The sequence below is a fragment of the Anomaloglossus baeobatrachus genome, chromosome 11 (genome assembly GCF_048569485.1).
Source record: "Anomaloglossus baeobatrachus isolate aAnoBae1 chromosome 11, aAnoBae1.hap1, whole genome shotgun sequence".
Lineage (NCBI taxonomy): Eukaryota > Metazoa > Chordata > Amphibia > Anura > Aromobatidae > Anomaloglossus > Anomaloglossus baeobatrachus.
The window spans coordinates 165518486-165534001 of NC_134363.1; the positions used below are offsets into that span (position 1 = coordinate 165518486).

At 45.0% G+C, this 15516-nt stretch overlaps 1 protein-coding gene across 1 annotated transcript in view; it reads left to right on the forward strand.

The window, feature by feature from the left end:
* The first annotated feature begins 1501 nt into the window (after positions 1 to 1501).
* Positions 1502 to 15516, forward strand: part of ANKK1 (ankyrin repeat and kinase domain containing 1) — an 85293-nt gene continuing 71278 nt past the window's right edge. The window contains exon 1 of the mRNA XM_075329095.1: positions 1502 to 1716. Within this exon, the coding sequence (XP_075185210.1) occupies positions 1529 to 1716 (188 nt within the window). The 5' untranslated portion in view covers positions 1502 to 1528. The remainder of the gene's footprint in view (positions 1717 to 15516) is intronic.

Here is a 15516-nt window from a genome sequence, read left to right on the forward strand (position 1 = left end):
TCTAAAAAAGGGCCTTCAACATAAAAATTCAATAGCACACACTGTTCCCGATTACATAGCTTAACACTGGGTTTTGCGGTCACCAGCTTCTTCAGGGGCAATTTGTTTTTTGTTTTCTCTGATATTCCATATCAAAGAGGGGCTGTGGATTTGTTTATTTATTTTAAATTCAGTCTAATAGCCAATATCCTGGTCTTGTTCATACAGGTCCTATGTTCTCTTCATATAGATCACCTGTTAGGGTTATAAACACACACAATGGCCAGTTGGCTGTTGGCTGCCACAAAGTATTTGAGTAGATTGTAGAAGAATATCCAATAACTTAAAATAAAAAGTCCGTGGACGCCATCCACGTAGGTGGGCAAAATCTCCATTTTCCTGGTTTGCGCAGGCACACTTTGCTCTGCCCTGTTGCGGGCAGTGCTGAAAACATAGGTGCACCTGCACGAACCAGTGAGTTCTCTGCACAGGTGCAAGATTTTGCCCGGCGATGTAAATGACGTTTCCCACTTTCATCCACATCGTTGGGCAAAATCTTATGTTTGCGCAGAGAACTGTGGATGGTGTCTGAGGCATCATCCACGTCAATCAGCACAGGAGGACGGCGAAAGGAGAGACGGGAGGTGCAGATTAGGATGCCCATCAGAACGGACAATTTACATACAGGGCGAGAGATCTTATAAAGGTATTTTGGGGTCTACAGCGTGGGTCAGGGGTTAAATGTGTATCTTTATGGAATGCAGCAAAGGTGCTACTTAAAGTGCTAGTTTTAGTTTAGAAGCCCACAATCTGGTGACAGGTTTCCTTTAAGCAGGAAACTTTGCACTTGCAACTGAAATGACACCACCGCTATGCAGAGGCAAGTTCCTTCTATGTGGTTAGTATATCTATCACTGGCATGGAGTAAAGTCCGGAGTGGGTATATATAGAGGAAGGGCATGATGAAAAAAAGCTGCAGCTATGTATAAGGCTAATCTCTGCCTGCAGAGAAAAAGTCCTTAATCCCTTCAGCATCAAAGGAAAGTAAATCCATTCCAATACAAGATGTAACACACTAGTGACACTAAGACAGTATTTGGTCAGTATTTAACATCAGTATTTGTAAGCCAAAATCAGGAGTCCAACAATCAGAGGAAAAGTATAATAGAAACACAGGCACCACTTATGTTTTGACTTACAAATACTGATGGAAAATACTGACCAAATACTGAACGTGCGAACTTGGACTTAGGAAAAAAAGCTAAACAGTAAAATAAGAGAAAGTATAAATAAACAGTGACTCATCTTTACCGTAGTACCAAGGTTTCCCCATGTGGAGATTACAGAGCATAACATATGTGGAGTTGTAGAACAGGTCTATACAAGTATCAGTGTAGGATGGAATTCCACCGGCATTACACATGACCCGCGCCCGCCCTCCTGTGTAACGCCGTCATTCTCAATCCAGGAAGAAGTCGTCTTACAAAATCTGAAGTCACAGACTGACACACGAGTCCTAACAAATGTGCCAGGAGGACGCCTCAGTAACATGGCCGTGGACGGGGAAGAGAGGACCAGCAACCTGACTCACTTTAAGAAGGAGGATTTTGAGAATGAATGGATCCCTGTAGCTCTTGGTGGATTTGGGAAAGTGTACAAAGTGAGGCACAAGAAATGGTGGTCGGTCTATGCTGTGAAATGTTCAACCGCATTCTGCGGAGATCCAGACCTTGAAAGGTATTTTATTAAATTAGTAAACAATGTTTCCTATTGCCTAATAGCTAGAGCTAAGAATTCATTTTACGCAAATTGTTTTTTGTGGCAACTTTTTTGGTACAAACTGAGTGATTTCTGTTCAAAATGATTATGCAAAGAGTTCTCTCCAAACCCAAAGCATTTGAAACCGAGAGGAAACGCCGCCTCTGCAAATTGGTTTTTGGTTTGGCTTTTATCCTAAGTCATATGGCAAAGCTCATTAAAGGGTCAATTTTGGCTTTTAGGATTGTTACTTCCAATAGGTGGCGCTAGACTTCACGTTCTCTTCCTTTCTGAAGAGGCAATTTGTATATTAAATTTCAAAGAGAAGGATTGTATGGCTTATAAGCCTCCTAATACTGCCATGCCAGGCTTGTCACTTTGCACATTACCCCTTAGATCCCAATCAGAGGCCTCTCAATCAGCCAAATCAGATCTTGTGCTTTGCAGTGATGAGGGGCAACAACCTGAAACACGTGTCTACAAATTGAGATTCTGGTTTGGCTTTTATCCTAAGTCAAAAGGCAAGGCTCTTTAAAGGGTCAATTTTGGCATTTAGGATTGTTACTTCCAATAGATGGCACTAGAGTTCAAGTTCTCTTCCTCTCTGAAGAGGCAATTTGCATATTTAATTTCTCAGAGGAGCATTGTATGGCTTATATGTCTTCTTACACTGGCATGCCAGGCATCTCACTTTGCACAAAGAGAAACATTACCCCTTAGATCCCAATCAGAAGCCTCTCATACAGCCAAATCCGATCTCCTGCTTTGCAGTGATGAGGGGCAAAAGACTGAAACACGTGTCTGCAAATTGAGATTCTGGTATGGCTTTTATCCTAAGTCATAAGGCAAGGATCTTTAAAGGGCAATATTGACTTTAAGGATTGCTACTTCCAATAGGTGGCACTAGAGTTCAAGTTCTCTTCCTCTCTGAAGAGGCAATTTGCATATTTAATTTCTCAGAGGAGCATTGTATGGCTTATAAGCCTCCTTACATTGGAGGTTTATAAGCCTCCTTACATTTGAGGCTTATAAGCCATACAATGAAGTCTCTCCAGACCCAAAACATTTTAAATGCCATGTCTGCAAATTGAGTTTTTGGTTTGGCTTTTATTCTAAGTCATATGGCAAGGCTTGTTAAAGGGTCAATATTGACTTATAGGATTGCTACTTCCAATAGGTGGCACTAGAGTTCAAGTTGTCTTCCTCTCTGAAGAGGCAATTTGCATATTTAATTTCTCAGAGGAGCATTGTATGGCTTATAAGCCTCCTTACACTGGAGAAACCTTATCCCTTAGAAAACAGAGGAAGAATCTAAAATCATAAAATCATCTAATAAATGTTGAAAAAAGTTCATGACCGGTAACTTGCGTGTAGTAACTGTACAGTTCAGAGAGGGGTTTTTTTTTAGCCTGGGGGTTTGGTTTAGGCTGTAGAGATCCCATTCTCAGGCTGCTCCGTTCTTGACGACTGAACCATCAACGTTGAGACCATTAACATTTTCTGCTATAAAAGATCCCAAACCGTAAAGCATGGTTGTCCAGACCAAGATTCTATAGTGTATTTGAGTTTTGCAATTTATACCACTTTTAAGTAATGAAGGGTTGAAAAAAAAAGAATGTGTCTCTGTTTAAAAACGGCGTGTCCTCTTTCTGACAGAATGCCTCGCAATAACTCTGTTAATGTAGAGTGTTTCGGGGGTTAATGATGACCTCTCCTGTGATTTAGGGCAGTGATGATGTTACTGGTAACATCCCTGATGGTCAAGGTCAGTAAGAGATTACTGGTAACATCCCTGGTGGTCAAGGGCAGTGAAGAGATTACTGGTAACATCCCTGGTGGTCAAGGGCAGTGAAGAGATTACTGGTAACATCCCTGGTGGTCAAGGGCAGTGAAGAGATTACTGGTAACATCCCTGATGGTCAAGGTCAGTAAGAGATTACTGGTAACATCCCTGATGGTCAAGGGCAGTGAAGAGATTACTGGTAACATCCCTGATGGTCAAGGTCAGTGAAGAGATTACTGGTAACATCCCTGATGGTCAAGGGCAGTAAAGAGATTACTGGTAACATCCCTGATGGTCAAGGGCAGTGAAGAGATTACTGGTAACATCCCTGATGGTCAAGGGCAGTGAAGAGATTACTGGTAACATCCCTGATGGTCAAGGGCAGTGAAAAGATTACTGGTAACATCCCTGGTGGTCAAGGGCAGTGAAGAGATTACTGGTAACATCCCTGGTGGTCAAGGGCAGTGAAGAGATTACTGGTAACATCCCTGGTGGTCAAGGGCAGTGAAGAGATTACTGGTAACATCCCTGGTGGTCAAGGGCAGTGAAGAGATTACTGGTAACATCCCTGATGGTCAAGGGCAGTGAAGAGATTACTGGTAACATCCCTGGTGGTCAAGGGCAGTGAAGAGATTACTGGTAACATCCCTGGTGGTCAAGGGCAGTGAAGAGATTACTGGTAACATCCCTGGTGGTCAAGGGCAGTGAAGAGATTACTGGTAACATCCCTGATAGTCAAGGGCAGTGAAGAGATTACTGGTAACATCCCTGGTGGTCAAGGGCAGTGAAGAGATTACTGGTAACATCCCTGATGGTCAAGGGCAGTGAAGAGATTACTGGTAGCATCCCTGATGGTCAAGGGCAGTGAAGAGATTACTGGTAACATCCCTGATGGTCAAGGGCAGTGAAGAGATTACTGGTAACATCCCTGATGGTCAAGGGCAGTGAAGAGATTACTGGTAACATCCCTGATGGTCAAGGGCAGTGAAAAGATTACTGGTAACATCCCTGGTGGTCAAGGGCAGTGAAGAGATTACTGGTAACATCCCTGATGGTCAAGGGCAGTGAAGAGATTACTGGTAACATCCCTGGTGGTCATGGGCAGTGAAGAGATTACTGGTAACATCCCTGATGGTCAAGGGCAGTGAAAAGATTACTGGTAACATCCCTGATGGTCATGGGCAGTAAAGAGATTACTGGTAACATCCCTGGTGGTCATGGGCAGTGAAGAGATTACTGGTAACACCCCTGGTGGTCAAGGTCAGTGAAGAGATTACTGGTAACACCAATGGAGGGCTAAGACAGTAAGGAGGTTACTAATAATAAAGCAGTTGGTCTGGGACCAAAAAAAAGGTTACTGGTAATATCTTTGGTGGTCTAGGGCAGAGATGAAGTTACTGGTAGCATCCCTTTAGGTCTACGACAGAAAAAACTAGGGCTAGGACAGTGTGGAGATTATTGGTAATATTCCTGGTGGTCTGGGGCAGTAAAAAGGTTACTAGTATAATCCCTAATGGTCTAGGCCAGAGATGAAATTACTAGTGGCAGTGTTGGTGTTCTAGGGCAGTAAAGAGTTTACTGGTAACATCACTGATTGCCTAGGACAGTGAGGAGATTATTGATAACATCCCTGATGGTCTAGGGCAGAGATGACGTTGCTGGTAGCATCCCTGGTTGTCTGTAGAAGTAAAGAGTTTACTGGTAACATTACTGGCAAGCTAGGAAAGTGAGGAGGTTACTGGTAATGTCCCTGGTTGCCTGGGGGAAGTAAAAAGGTTACTAGTAACATCCCTGGTGGTCTAAGGCAGTAAAAAGGTTACTGGTAGCATCCCTGCTGGTCTAGGGCAATGAATAAGGTTACTGGTAGCATCCCTGGTGGTCTATGGCAGTGAAAAGGTTACTGGTAGCATCCCTGGTGGTCTAGGGCAGTGAAAAGGTTACTGGTATCATCCCTGGTGGTCCAGTGAAAAGGTTACTGGTAGCATCCCTGGTGGTCTAGGGCAGTGAAAAGGTTACTGGTAGCATCCCTGGTGGTCCAGGGCAGTGAAAAGGTTACTGGTAGCATCCCTGGAGGTCCAGGGCAGTGAAAAGGTTACTGGTAGCATCCCTGGTGGTCCAGTGAAAAGGTTACTGGTAGCATCCCTGGTGGCCTAGGGCAGAGAAGAAGTCACTGGCAGCCTCCCTGGTGGCCTAGGATAGTATAATTTCATGTATATATGTTTAACTCTGAAAATGTTTAATACACTCATGTAGGGATAGACGTATCACTCCGAGGCAGCGAGTGGGGAGAAGCCGACTAGCATTTCAGCGTTAAATATAAATGGCTGCAATCATGTAACATGTGTATCAAAACAAAACAAAGAAAGGAGGAAACACTTGTACCATTCAGTGAGCTAACCGCTCATTCTACCTATTTCAGGTTTATACACGCAATATATGGCTTGTAAATTTCTTTGCATTCTGGCCACGGTGCTCATTCCAAAAGACAACAATCCATACAGTCCATGTGAAAAGAGACGGAAGGCACTCACCAGATATGCGGTAAAAAAAGCTGTTTTATGCGACCATCAGGTCAGGGGGAAAGGCGTGAGGGAGGTGGGTACACACAATCCATCGGACGACGGCTGTTTTGTATCTTTACAACCGACGCTTCCACGAGTCCAATCTCGTGGAAGCGTTGGTTGTAAAGACGCGAAACGGCCGTCGTGAGTGCCTGCCGTCTCTTTTCACATGGAATGTAACATGTGGATACCTCCCTCCATCGCGATCTACATCATAATATTTTGGGACTTCAGATATTTTGTTAAATTAAATCAAATAAAGGTAAATATTAGTTACATGTCCTTGTCTTACCGCATGTGTGGACCTGCATCTGCTTTGCAACAAAGAATCCAGGAAACAATTGTTCATTGTCATGTCTGATAAAACTAGAAATGTAAAGCGCAAGTGAATATAAAGCCTTTGATACTATTCCATTATTATGTGTCTGGGACAGATTTTTCTTAAAGGTCCATTGCGTGTATTACTCTTACATAGAGATGAACTGACTTGTTCGGTTTCGTTGAGTTTGGTCAAACTTTAGTTAAAAATTCAGTTTGGGACCCATACTTGACTCAAACTTGACTCTGGAACCAGAATCCCATACAAATCAATGAACACCCAAATATATGTGCTGTTAATTGGCTGCAAAATGGTCGTAGCAAGGTCTAATGGGCTGCAAAATGGGGTAAATTACCCTGCAAACATGTGGAAATGGAATAAATAAGAAACGTTGTGGGATCCCACCTATTTTTGACAACCAGCTCAGGTAAAACAGACAGCTGGTGGCTGGCATTACCAGGCTGGGAGGGCCCATGGTTATTTGACCCCTCCCAGCCTAAAAATAGCAGCCTGCAGCCACTCTGGAAGTGGGTCAATTCTAGTGCTTTCTCGGCCAGTGCATGAGGGCAATGGGGTAATGCTTTTATAGTTTATGTCAGCTGTGAAATGACAAATGACAGCTGACATCAAGCTGTGGTGTTAGTAATGGAAGTGTGTCTATCAGACACCCCCATTATTCACCCAATAAGTATAGAGAGTTAAAATGGACACATAGGGGGGAAACATGTTTATTTGAATAAAGACTCGCCTAAATGCCCTCGTTTACCAATTTATTACTGATGTTTCAAAGGCAAAACAGCTTTATTTAAAGCAAGGCATAACAAATAGAGACAAAAAGTTGCACTGTCAAAAATGCGATAAAAGTGCAATGTTAAAAAATTTCACACAAAATGACAAGTAATCTAATTTACAGAATAGGTACAGAAATGCTGCAACATCAACAACTCATCAAAAGTTACGGGGTCGTTCCCCCATATCACACAATCAACAGAGCGAGAGATGGGTGAACAATTCAAAGATCCTTTATTCCATGCAAATCAGAAGATCCATTCAATAATCCACCACACAGAGGGTAAAATAGTCCAGGAACACGGATACAGTCCAGTAATCGATAAATATCCACGTCTCTCTGGGAAGCCTCAGCTTCTCCCACAGAGGATAAATCTTCCTGCTTCTCTCTTCTCAGACAGACTGACTAATCCCCCAGATAAACAGAGTTTGGGTGGATTACAGACCCCATTCCACCACACCTAGGGACAGAAACACTGCAGGGGGTTATTAACCTGCAGACAGGACAAATAATACATAGAAAGGACAGAGCACCACGCCTAAAATACAAACCTACACAAAATGATACACAACCCACAGTGTCCCATTATCACAAGCTCATTGTGAGAATATGGCCTTACGGTGATTATTAGGAATGAAATGCACCAAAATCTGCCATATATAACGCTATCCTTCCTATTACATTGCTAACTAATTATATATATATATATATTATATATTATATATAACATTGATAAAGGCAGCACCTCCTTAATGAGTAAGAGTTAATAGGGAGCAATTTTACATTAATTAAACTAAGTATTCAAAGATCTGGTAATTGCTCAGCAATGAAAGAGTAATTAATTTTGATAACAAAACTATGATGTACTGTATATAAATTGTCTACACATTGTGGATGAATCAACCGACCATAACTGATTCTTCGATATTAGAATTGCAGAGAGAAGAGAATCTGATGAATTCGAACAATTTGAGTTTCAATTTGAGCGGATGAACAGACTCCTCCATAATGACTTTCAGCTCTTATTACATGCCATATCTAAAAATATCAGGAAAGCCTTTCATAGTCTGTGTAAAAGCAGAAGCAGGAAACGCAGTGGCCATTTTTATGTTAATCTGCTTAACTCTAGAGATAGAAGGGGAAAGCCATAAAACACTAATGATGAGTGGGCACTACCATGCTCGGGTGCTCAGTACTTGTAACTAGTGATGAGCAGGCACTACCATGCTCAGGTGCTCTGTACTGGTAACTAGTGATGAGCGAGCGCTACCATGCTCTGGTGCTCAGTACTTGTAACTAGTGATGAGCGGGCACTACCATGCTCAGGTGCTCTGTACTGGTAACTAGTGATGAGCAGGCACTACCATGCTCTGGTGCTCAGTACTCGTAACTAGTGATGAGCAGGCACTACCATGCTCTGGTGCTCAGTACTTGTAACTAGTGATGAGCAGGCACTACCATGCTCTGGTGCTCAGTACTGGTAACTAGTGATGAGCGGGCACTACCATGCTCAGGTGCTCTGTACTGGTAACTAGTGATGAGCAGGCACTACCATGCTCTGGTGCTCAGTACTCGTAACTAGTGATGAGCAGGCACTACCATGCTCTGGTGCTCAGTACTTGTAACTAGTGATGAGCAGGCACTACCATGCTCTGGTGCTCAGTACTGGTAACTAGTGATGAGCAGGCACTACCATGCTCTGGTGCTCAGTACTGGTAACTAGTGATGAGCAGGCACTACCATGCTCTGGTGCTCAGTACTCGTAACTAGTGATGAGCAGGCACTACCATGCTCTGGTGCTCAGTACTTGTAACTAGTGATGAGCAGGCACTACCATGCTCTGGTGCTCAGTACTGGTAACTAGTGATGAGCGGGCACTACCATGCTCAGGTGCTCAGTACTGGTAACTAGTGATGAGCAGGCACTACCATGCTCAGGTGCTCAGTACTTGTAACTAGTGATGAGCGGGCACTACCATGTTCAGGTGCTCAGTACTGGTAACTAGTGATGAGCGGGCACTACCATGCTCGGGTGCTCTGTACTGGTAACTAGTGATGAGTGGGCACTACCATGCTCAGGTGCTCAGTACTGGTAACTAGTGATGAGCAGGCACTACCATGCTCTGGTGCTCAGTACTGGTAACTAGTGATGAGCAGGCACTACCATGCTCTGGTGCTCAGTACTGGTAACTAGTGATGAGCAGGCACTACCATGCTCAGGTGCTCAGTACTTGTAACTAGTGATGAGCAGGCACTACCATGCTCTGGTGCTCAGTACTCGTAACTAGTGATGAGCGGGCACTACCATGCTCTGGTGCTCAGTACTCGTAACTAGTGATGAGCAGGCACTACCATGCTCTGGTGCTCAGTACTGGTAACTAGTGATGAGCAGGCACTACCATGCTCTGGTGCTCAGTACTGGTAACTAGTGATGAGCAGGCACTACCATGCTCAGGTGCTCAGTACTTGTAACTAGTGATGAGCAGGCACTACCATGCTCTGGTGCTCAGTACTGGTAACTAGTGATGAGCAGGCACTACCATGCTCTGGTGCTCAGTACTGGTAACTAGTGATGAGCAGGCACTACCATGCTCAGGTGCTCTGTACTGGTAACTAGTGGTGAGCGGGCACTACCATGCTCTGGTGCTCAGTACTGGTAACTAGTGATGAGTGGGCACTACCATGCTCGGGTGCTCAGTACTGGTAACTAGTGATGAGTGGGCACTACCATGCTCTGGTGCTCAGTACTGGTAACTAGTGATGAGTGGGCACTACCATGCTCGGGTGCTCAGTACTGGTAACTAGTGATGAGTGAGCACTACCATGCTCGGGTGCTCAGTACTCGTAACTAGTGATGAGCGGGCACTACCATGCTCAGGTGCTCAGTACTTGTAACTAGTGATGAGCAGGCACTACCATGCTCTGGTGCTCTGTACTGGTAACTAGTGATGAGCAGGCACTACCATGCTCTGGTGCTCAGTACTCGTAACTAGTGATGAGCAGGCACTACCATACTCAGGTGCTCAGTACTGGTAACTAGTGATGAGCAGGCACTACCATGCTCTGGTGCTCAGTACTGGTAACTAGTGATGAGCAGGCACTACCATGCTCAGGTGCTCAGTACTTGTAACTAGTGATGAGCAGGCACTACCATGCTCTGGTGCTCAGTACTCGTAACTAGTGATGAGCGGGCACTACCATGCTCTGGTGCTCAGTACTCGTAACTAGTGATGAGCAGGCACTACCATGCTCTGGTGCTCAGTACTGGTAACTAGTGATGAGCAGGCACTACCATGCTCTGGTGCTCAGTACTGGTAACTAGTGATGAGCAGGCACTACCATGCTCAGGTGCTCAGTACTTGTAACTAGTGATGAGCAGGCACTACCATGCTCTGGTGCTCAGTACTGGTAACTAGTGATGAGCAGGCACTACCATGCTCAGGTGCTCTGTACTGGTAACTAGTGGTGAGCGGGCACTACCATGCTCTGGTGCTCAGTACTGGTAACTAGTGATGAGCGGGCACTACCATGCTCAGGTGCTCAGTACTGGTAACTAGTGATGAGCAGGCACTACCATGCTCAGGTGCTCAGTACTGGTAACTAGTGATGAGCGGGCACTACCATGCTCGGGTGCTCTGTACTGGTAACTAGTGATGAGTGGGCACTACCATGCTCAGGTGCTCAGTACTGGTAACTAGTGATGAGCAGGCACTACCATGCTCTGGTGCTCAGTACTGGTAACTAGTGATGAGCAGGCACTACCATGCTCTGGTGCTCAGTACTGGTAACTAGTGATGAGCAGGCACTACCATGCTCTGGTGCTCAGTACTCGTAACTAGTGATGAGCGGGCACTACCATGCTCTGGTGCTCAGTACTCGTAACTAGTGATGAGCAGGCACTACCATGCTCTGGTGCTCTGTACTGGTAACTAGTGATGAGTGGGCACTACCATGCTCAGGTGCTCAGTACTGGTAACTAGTGATGAGCAGGCACTACCATGCTCTGGTGCTCAGTACTGGTAACTAGTGATGAGCAGGCACTACCATGCTCTGGTGCTCAGTACTGGTAACTAGTGATGAGCAGGCACTACCATGCTCAGGTGCTCAGTACTTGTAACTAGTGATGAGCAGGCACTACCATGCTCTGGTGCTCAGTACTGGTAACTAGTGATGAGCAGGCACTACCATGCTCTGGTGCTCAGTACTGGTAACTAGTGATGAGCAGGCACTACCATGCTCAGGTGCTCTGTACTGGTAACTAGTGGTGAGCGGGCACTACCATGCTCGGGTGCTCAGTACTGGTAACTAGTGATGAGCAGGCACTACCATGCTCTGGTGCTCAGTACTGGTAACTAGTGATGAGTGGGCACTACCATGCTCGGGTGCTCAGTACTGGTAACTAGTGATGAGTGAGCACTACCATGCTCGGGTGCTCAGTACTCGTAACTAGTGATGAGCGGGCACTACCATGCTCGGGTGCTCAGTACTGGTAACTAGTGATGAGCGGGCACTACCATGCTCTGGTGCTCTGTACTGGTAACTAGTGATGAGCAGGCACTACCATGCTCTGGTGCTCAGTACTCGTAACTAGTGATGAGCAGGCACTACCATGCTCAGGTGCTCAGTACTTGTAACTAGTGATGAGCAGGCACTACCATGCTCTGGTGCTCAGTACTCGTAACTAGTGATGAGCGGGCACTACCATGCTCTGGTGCTCAGTACTCGTAACTAGTGATGAGCGGGCACTACCATGCTCAGGTGCTCAGTACTGGTAACTAGTGATGAGCAGGCACTACCATGCTCTGGTGCTCAGTACTGGTAACTAGTGATGAGCAGGCACTACCATGCTCTGGTGCTCAGTACTGGTAACTAGTGATGAGCAGGCACTACCATGCTCTGGTGCTCAGTACTGGTAACTAGTGATGAGCCGGCACTACCATGCTCTGGTGCTCAGTACTGGTAACTAGTGATGAGCGAGCACTACCATGCTCTGGTGCTCAGTACTGGTAACTAGTGATGAGCGGGCACTACCATGCTCTGGTGCTCAGTACTCGTAACTAGTGATGAGCGGGCACTACCATGCTCTGGTGCTCAGTACTCGTAACTAGTGATGAGCGGGCACTACCATGCTCAGGTGCTCTGTACTGGTAACTAGTGGTGAGCGGGCACTACCATGCTCTGGTGCTCAGTACTGGTAACTAGTGATGAGCAGGCACTACCATGCTCTGGTGCTCAGTACTGGTAACTAGTGATGAGCGGGCACTACCATGCTCAGTACTCGTAACTAGTGATGAGCGGGCACTACCATGCTCGGGTGCTCAGTACTGGTAACTAGTGATGAGCGGGCACTACCATGCTCTGGTGCTCAGTACTGGTAACTAGTGATGAGCGGGCACTACCATGCTCAGGTGCTCAGTACTGGTAACTAGTGATGAGCAGGCACTACCATGCTCAGGTGCTCTGTACTGGTAACTAGTGGTGAGCGGGCACTACCATGCTCTGGTGCTCAGTACTGGTAACTAGTGATGAGCGGGCACTACCATGCTCGGGTGCTCAGTACTCGTAACTAGTGATGAGCAGGCACTACCATGCTCTGGTGCTCAGTACTGGTAACTAGTGATGAGTGGGCACTACCATGCTCGGGTGCTCAGTACTGGTAACTAGTGATGAGTGGGCACTACCCTGCTCTGGTGCTCAGTACTGGTAACTAGTGATGAGTGGGCACTACCATGCTCGGGTGCTCAGTACTGGTAACTAGTGATGAGTGAGCACTACCATGCTCGGGTGCTCAGTACTTGTAACTAGTGATGAGCGGGCACTACCATGCTCAGGTGTTCAGTACTGGTAACTAGTGATGAGCGGGCACTACCATGCTCGGGTGCTCTGTACTGGTAATTGTCATTTACATTAGATATAATTTATTCTCGGTTTGTGGTTTGTGTATTGCTTGTAGATATAAAGTGATTGTTTCGCACTCAGTTTACAGTGATCTTAGCCGTGTTGTCTCTTCCGTTTCCTCAGCGAGTCTCGGAGTCCGGTCACTTTACTATAGTAAGGAATGCAGAGTTCTTGCCCAGTAAATAATGGCGCGCACTTCCTTATGGCTTAAGTAGGTGCAGTCTATATGCAAATCCTATCAGGAGGCTCACAGCCAAATTTTCGTCTTCTGTCTTTGAACCTTTCTACATAGTCAACCGAAAAATGTTGTCTAAAAATGTAGCTAACAAGGGCTGCACATCTTTGGGGACAATTGAGTGTTTTACTGAAATATTTGTATTTTGATTTAAAAAATCATTTTGCAGCTGTGCTGCCCCCCCTGAAGAATGAGGTAACTGAGGATCCTCCAGTGAGCTCCTCCTGAGTGTGATCAGGGGGTTGTAACTCACTGACCACAGATCACAACAAAGTTCAATGTGCAAGGAAACAATTTGTTTTATAAATCCTAATTTTGCTCCTAATAAATGTATTTTATTAAAAAAATGAATCATTTAGGCTGTTAATAAATTCCATTACTTAGTATAAGGCAGTGAGATATCTACTGATACATACTGCCCGTCTGTGCTGGAGAAAGCTGGGACAAGAGCGGGTCAGCGCGGTGGAAAAACAAGGAGGAAGAGTTGGTGAATATATTTTTATGTATAGATATATTATTACTAGATGTACAGTTAGGTCCAGAAATATTTGGACAGTGACACAAATTTTGTTATTTTAGCTGTTTACAAAAACATGTTCAGAAATACAATTATATATATAATATGGGCTGAAAGTGCACACTCCCAGCTGCAATATGAGAGTTTTCACATCCAAATCGGAGAAAGGGTTTAGGAATCATAGCTCTGTAATGCATAGCCTCCTCTTTTTCAAGGGACCAAAAGTAATTGGACAAGGGACTCTAAGGGCTGCAATTAACTCTGAAGGCATCTCCCTCGTTAACCTGTAATCAATGAAGTAGTTAAAAGGTCTGGGGTTGATTACAGGTGTGTGGTTTTGCATTTGGAAGCTGTTGCTGTGACCAGACAACATGCGGTCTAAGGAACTCTCAATTGAGGTGAAGCAGAACATCCTGAGGCTGAAAAAAAAAGAAAAAATCCATCAGAGAGATAGCAGACATGCTTGGAGTAGCAAAATCAACAGTCGGGTACATTCTGAGAAAAAAGGAATTGACTGGTGAGCTTGGGAACTCAAAAAGGCCTGGGCGTCCACGGATGACAACAGTGGTGGATGATCGCCGCATACTTTCTTTGGTGAAGAAGAACCCGTTCACAACATCAACTGAAGTCCAGAACACTCTCAGTGAAGTAGGTGTATCTGTCTCTAAGTCAACCTTAAAGAGAAGACTCCATGAAAGTAAATACAAAGGGTTCACATCTAGATGCAAACCATTCATCAATTCCAAAAATAGACAGGCCAGAGTTAAATTTGCTGAAAAACACCTCATGAAGCCAGCTCAGTTCTGGAAAAGTATTCTATGGACAGATGAGACAAAGATCAACCTGTACCAGAATGATGGGAAGAAAAAAGTTTGGAGAAGAAAGGGAACGGCACATGATCCAAGGCACACCACATCCTCTGTAAAACATGGTGGAGGCAACGTGATGGCATGGGCATGCATGGCTTTCAATGGCACTGGGTCACTTGTGTTTATTGATGACATAACAGCAGACAAGAGTAGCCGGATGAATTCTGAAGTGTACCGGGATATACTTTCAGCCCAGATTCAGCCAAATGCCGCAAAGTTGATCGGACGGCGCTTCATAGTACAGATGGACAATGACCCCAAGCATACAGCCAAAGCTACCCAGGAGTTCATGAGTGCTAAAAAGTGGAACATTCTGCAATGGCCAAGTCAATCACCAGATCTTAACCCAATTGAGCATGCATTTCACTTGCTCAAATCCAGACTTAAGACGGAAAGACCCACAAACAAGCAAGACCTCAAGGCTGCGGCTGTAAAGGCCTGGCAAAGCATTAAGAAGGAGGAAACCCAGCGTTTGGTGATGTCCATGGGTTCCAGACTTAAGGCAGTGATTGCCTCCAAAGGATTCGCAACAAAATATTGAAAATAAAAATATTTTGTTTGGGTTTGGTTTATTTGTCCAATTACTTTTGACCTCCTAAAATGTGGAGTGTTTGTAAAGAAATGTGACAATTCCTACAATTTCTATCAGATATTTTTGTTCAAACCTTCAAATTAAACGTTACAATCTGCACTTGAATTCTGTTGTAGAGGTTTCATTTCAAATCCAATGTGGTGGCATGCAGAGCCCAACTCGCGAAAATTGTGTCACTGTCCAAATATTTCTGGACCTAACTGTATAAAGTGATTG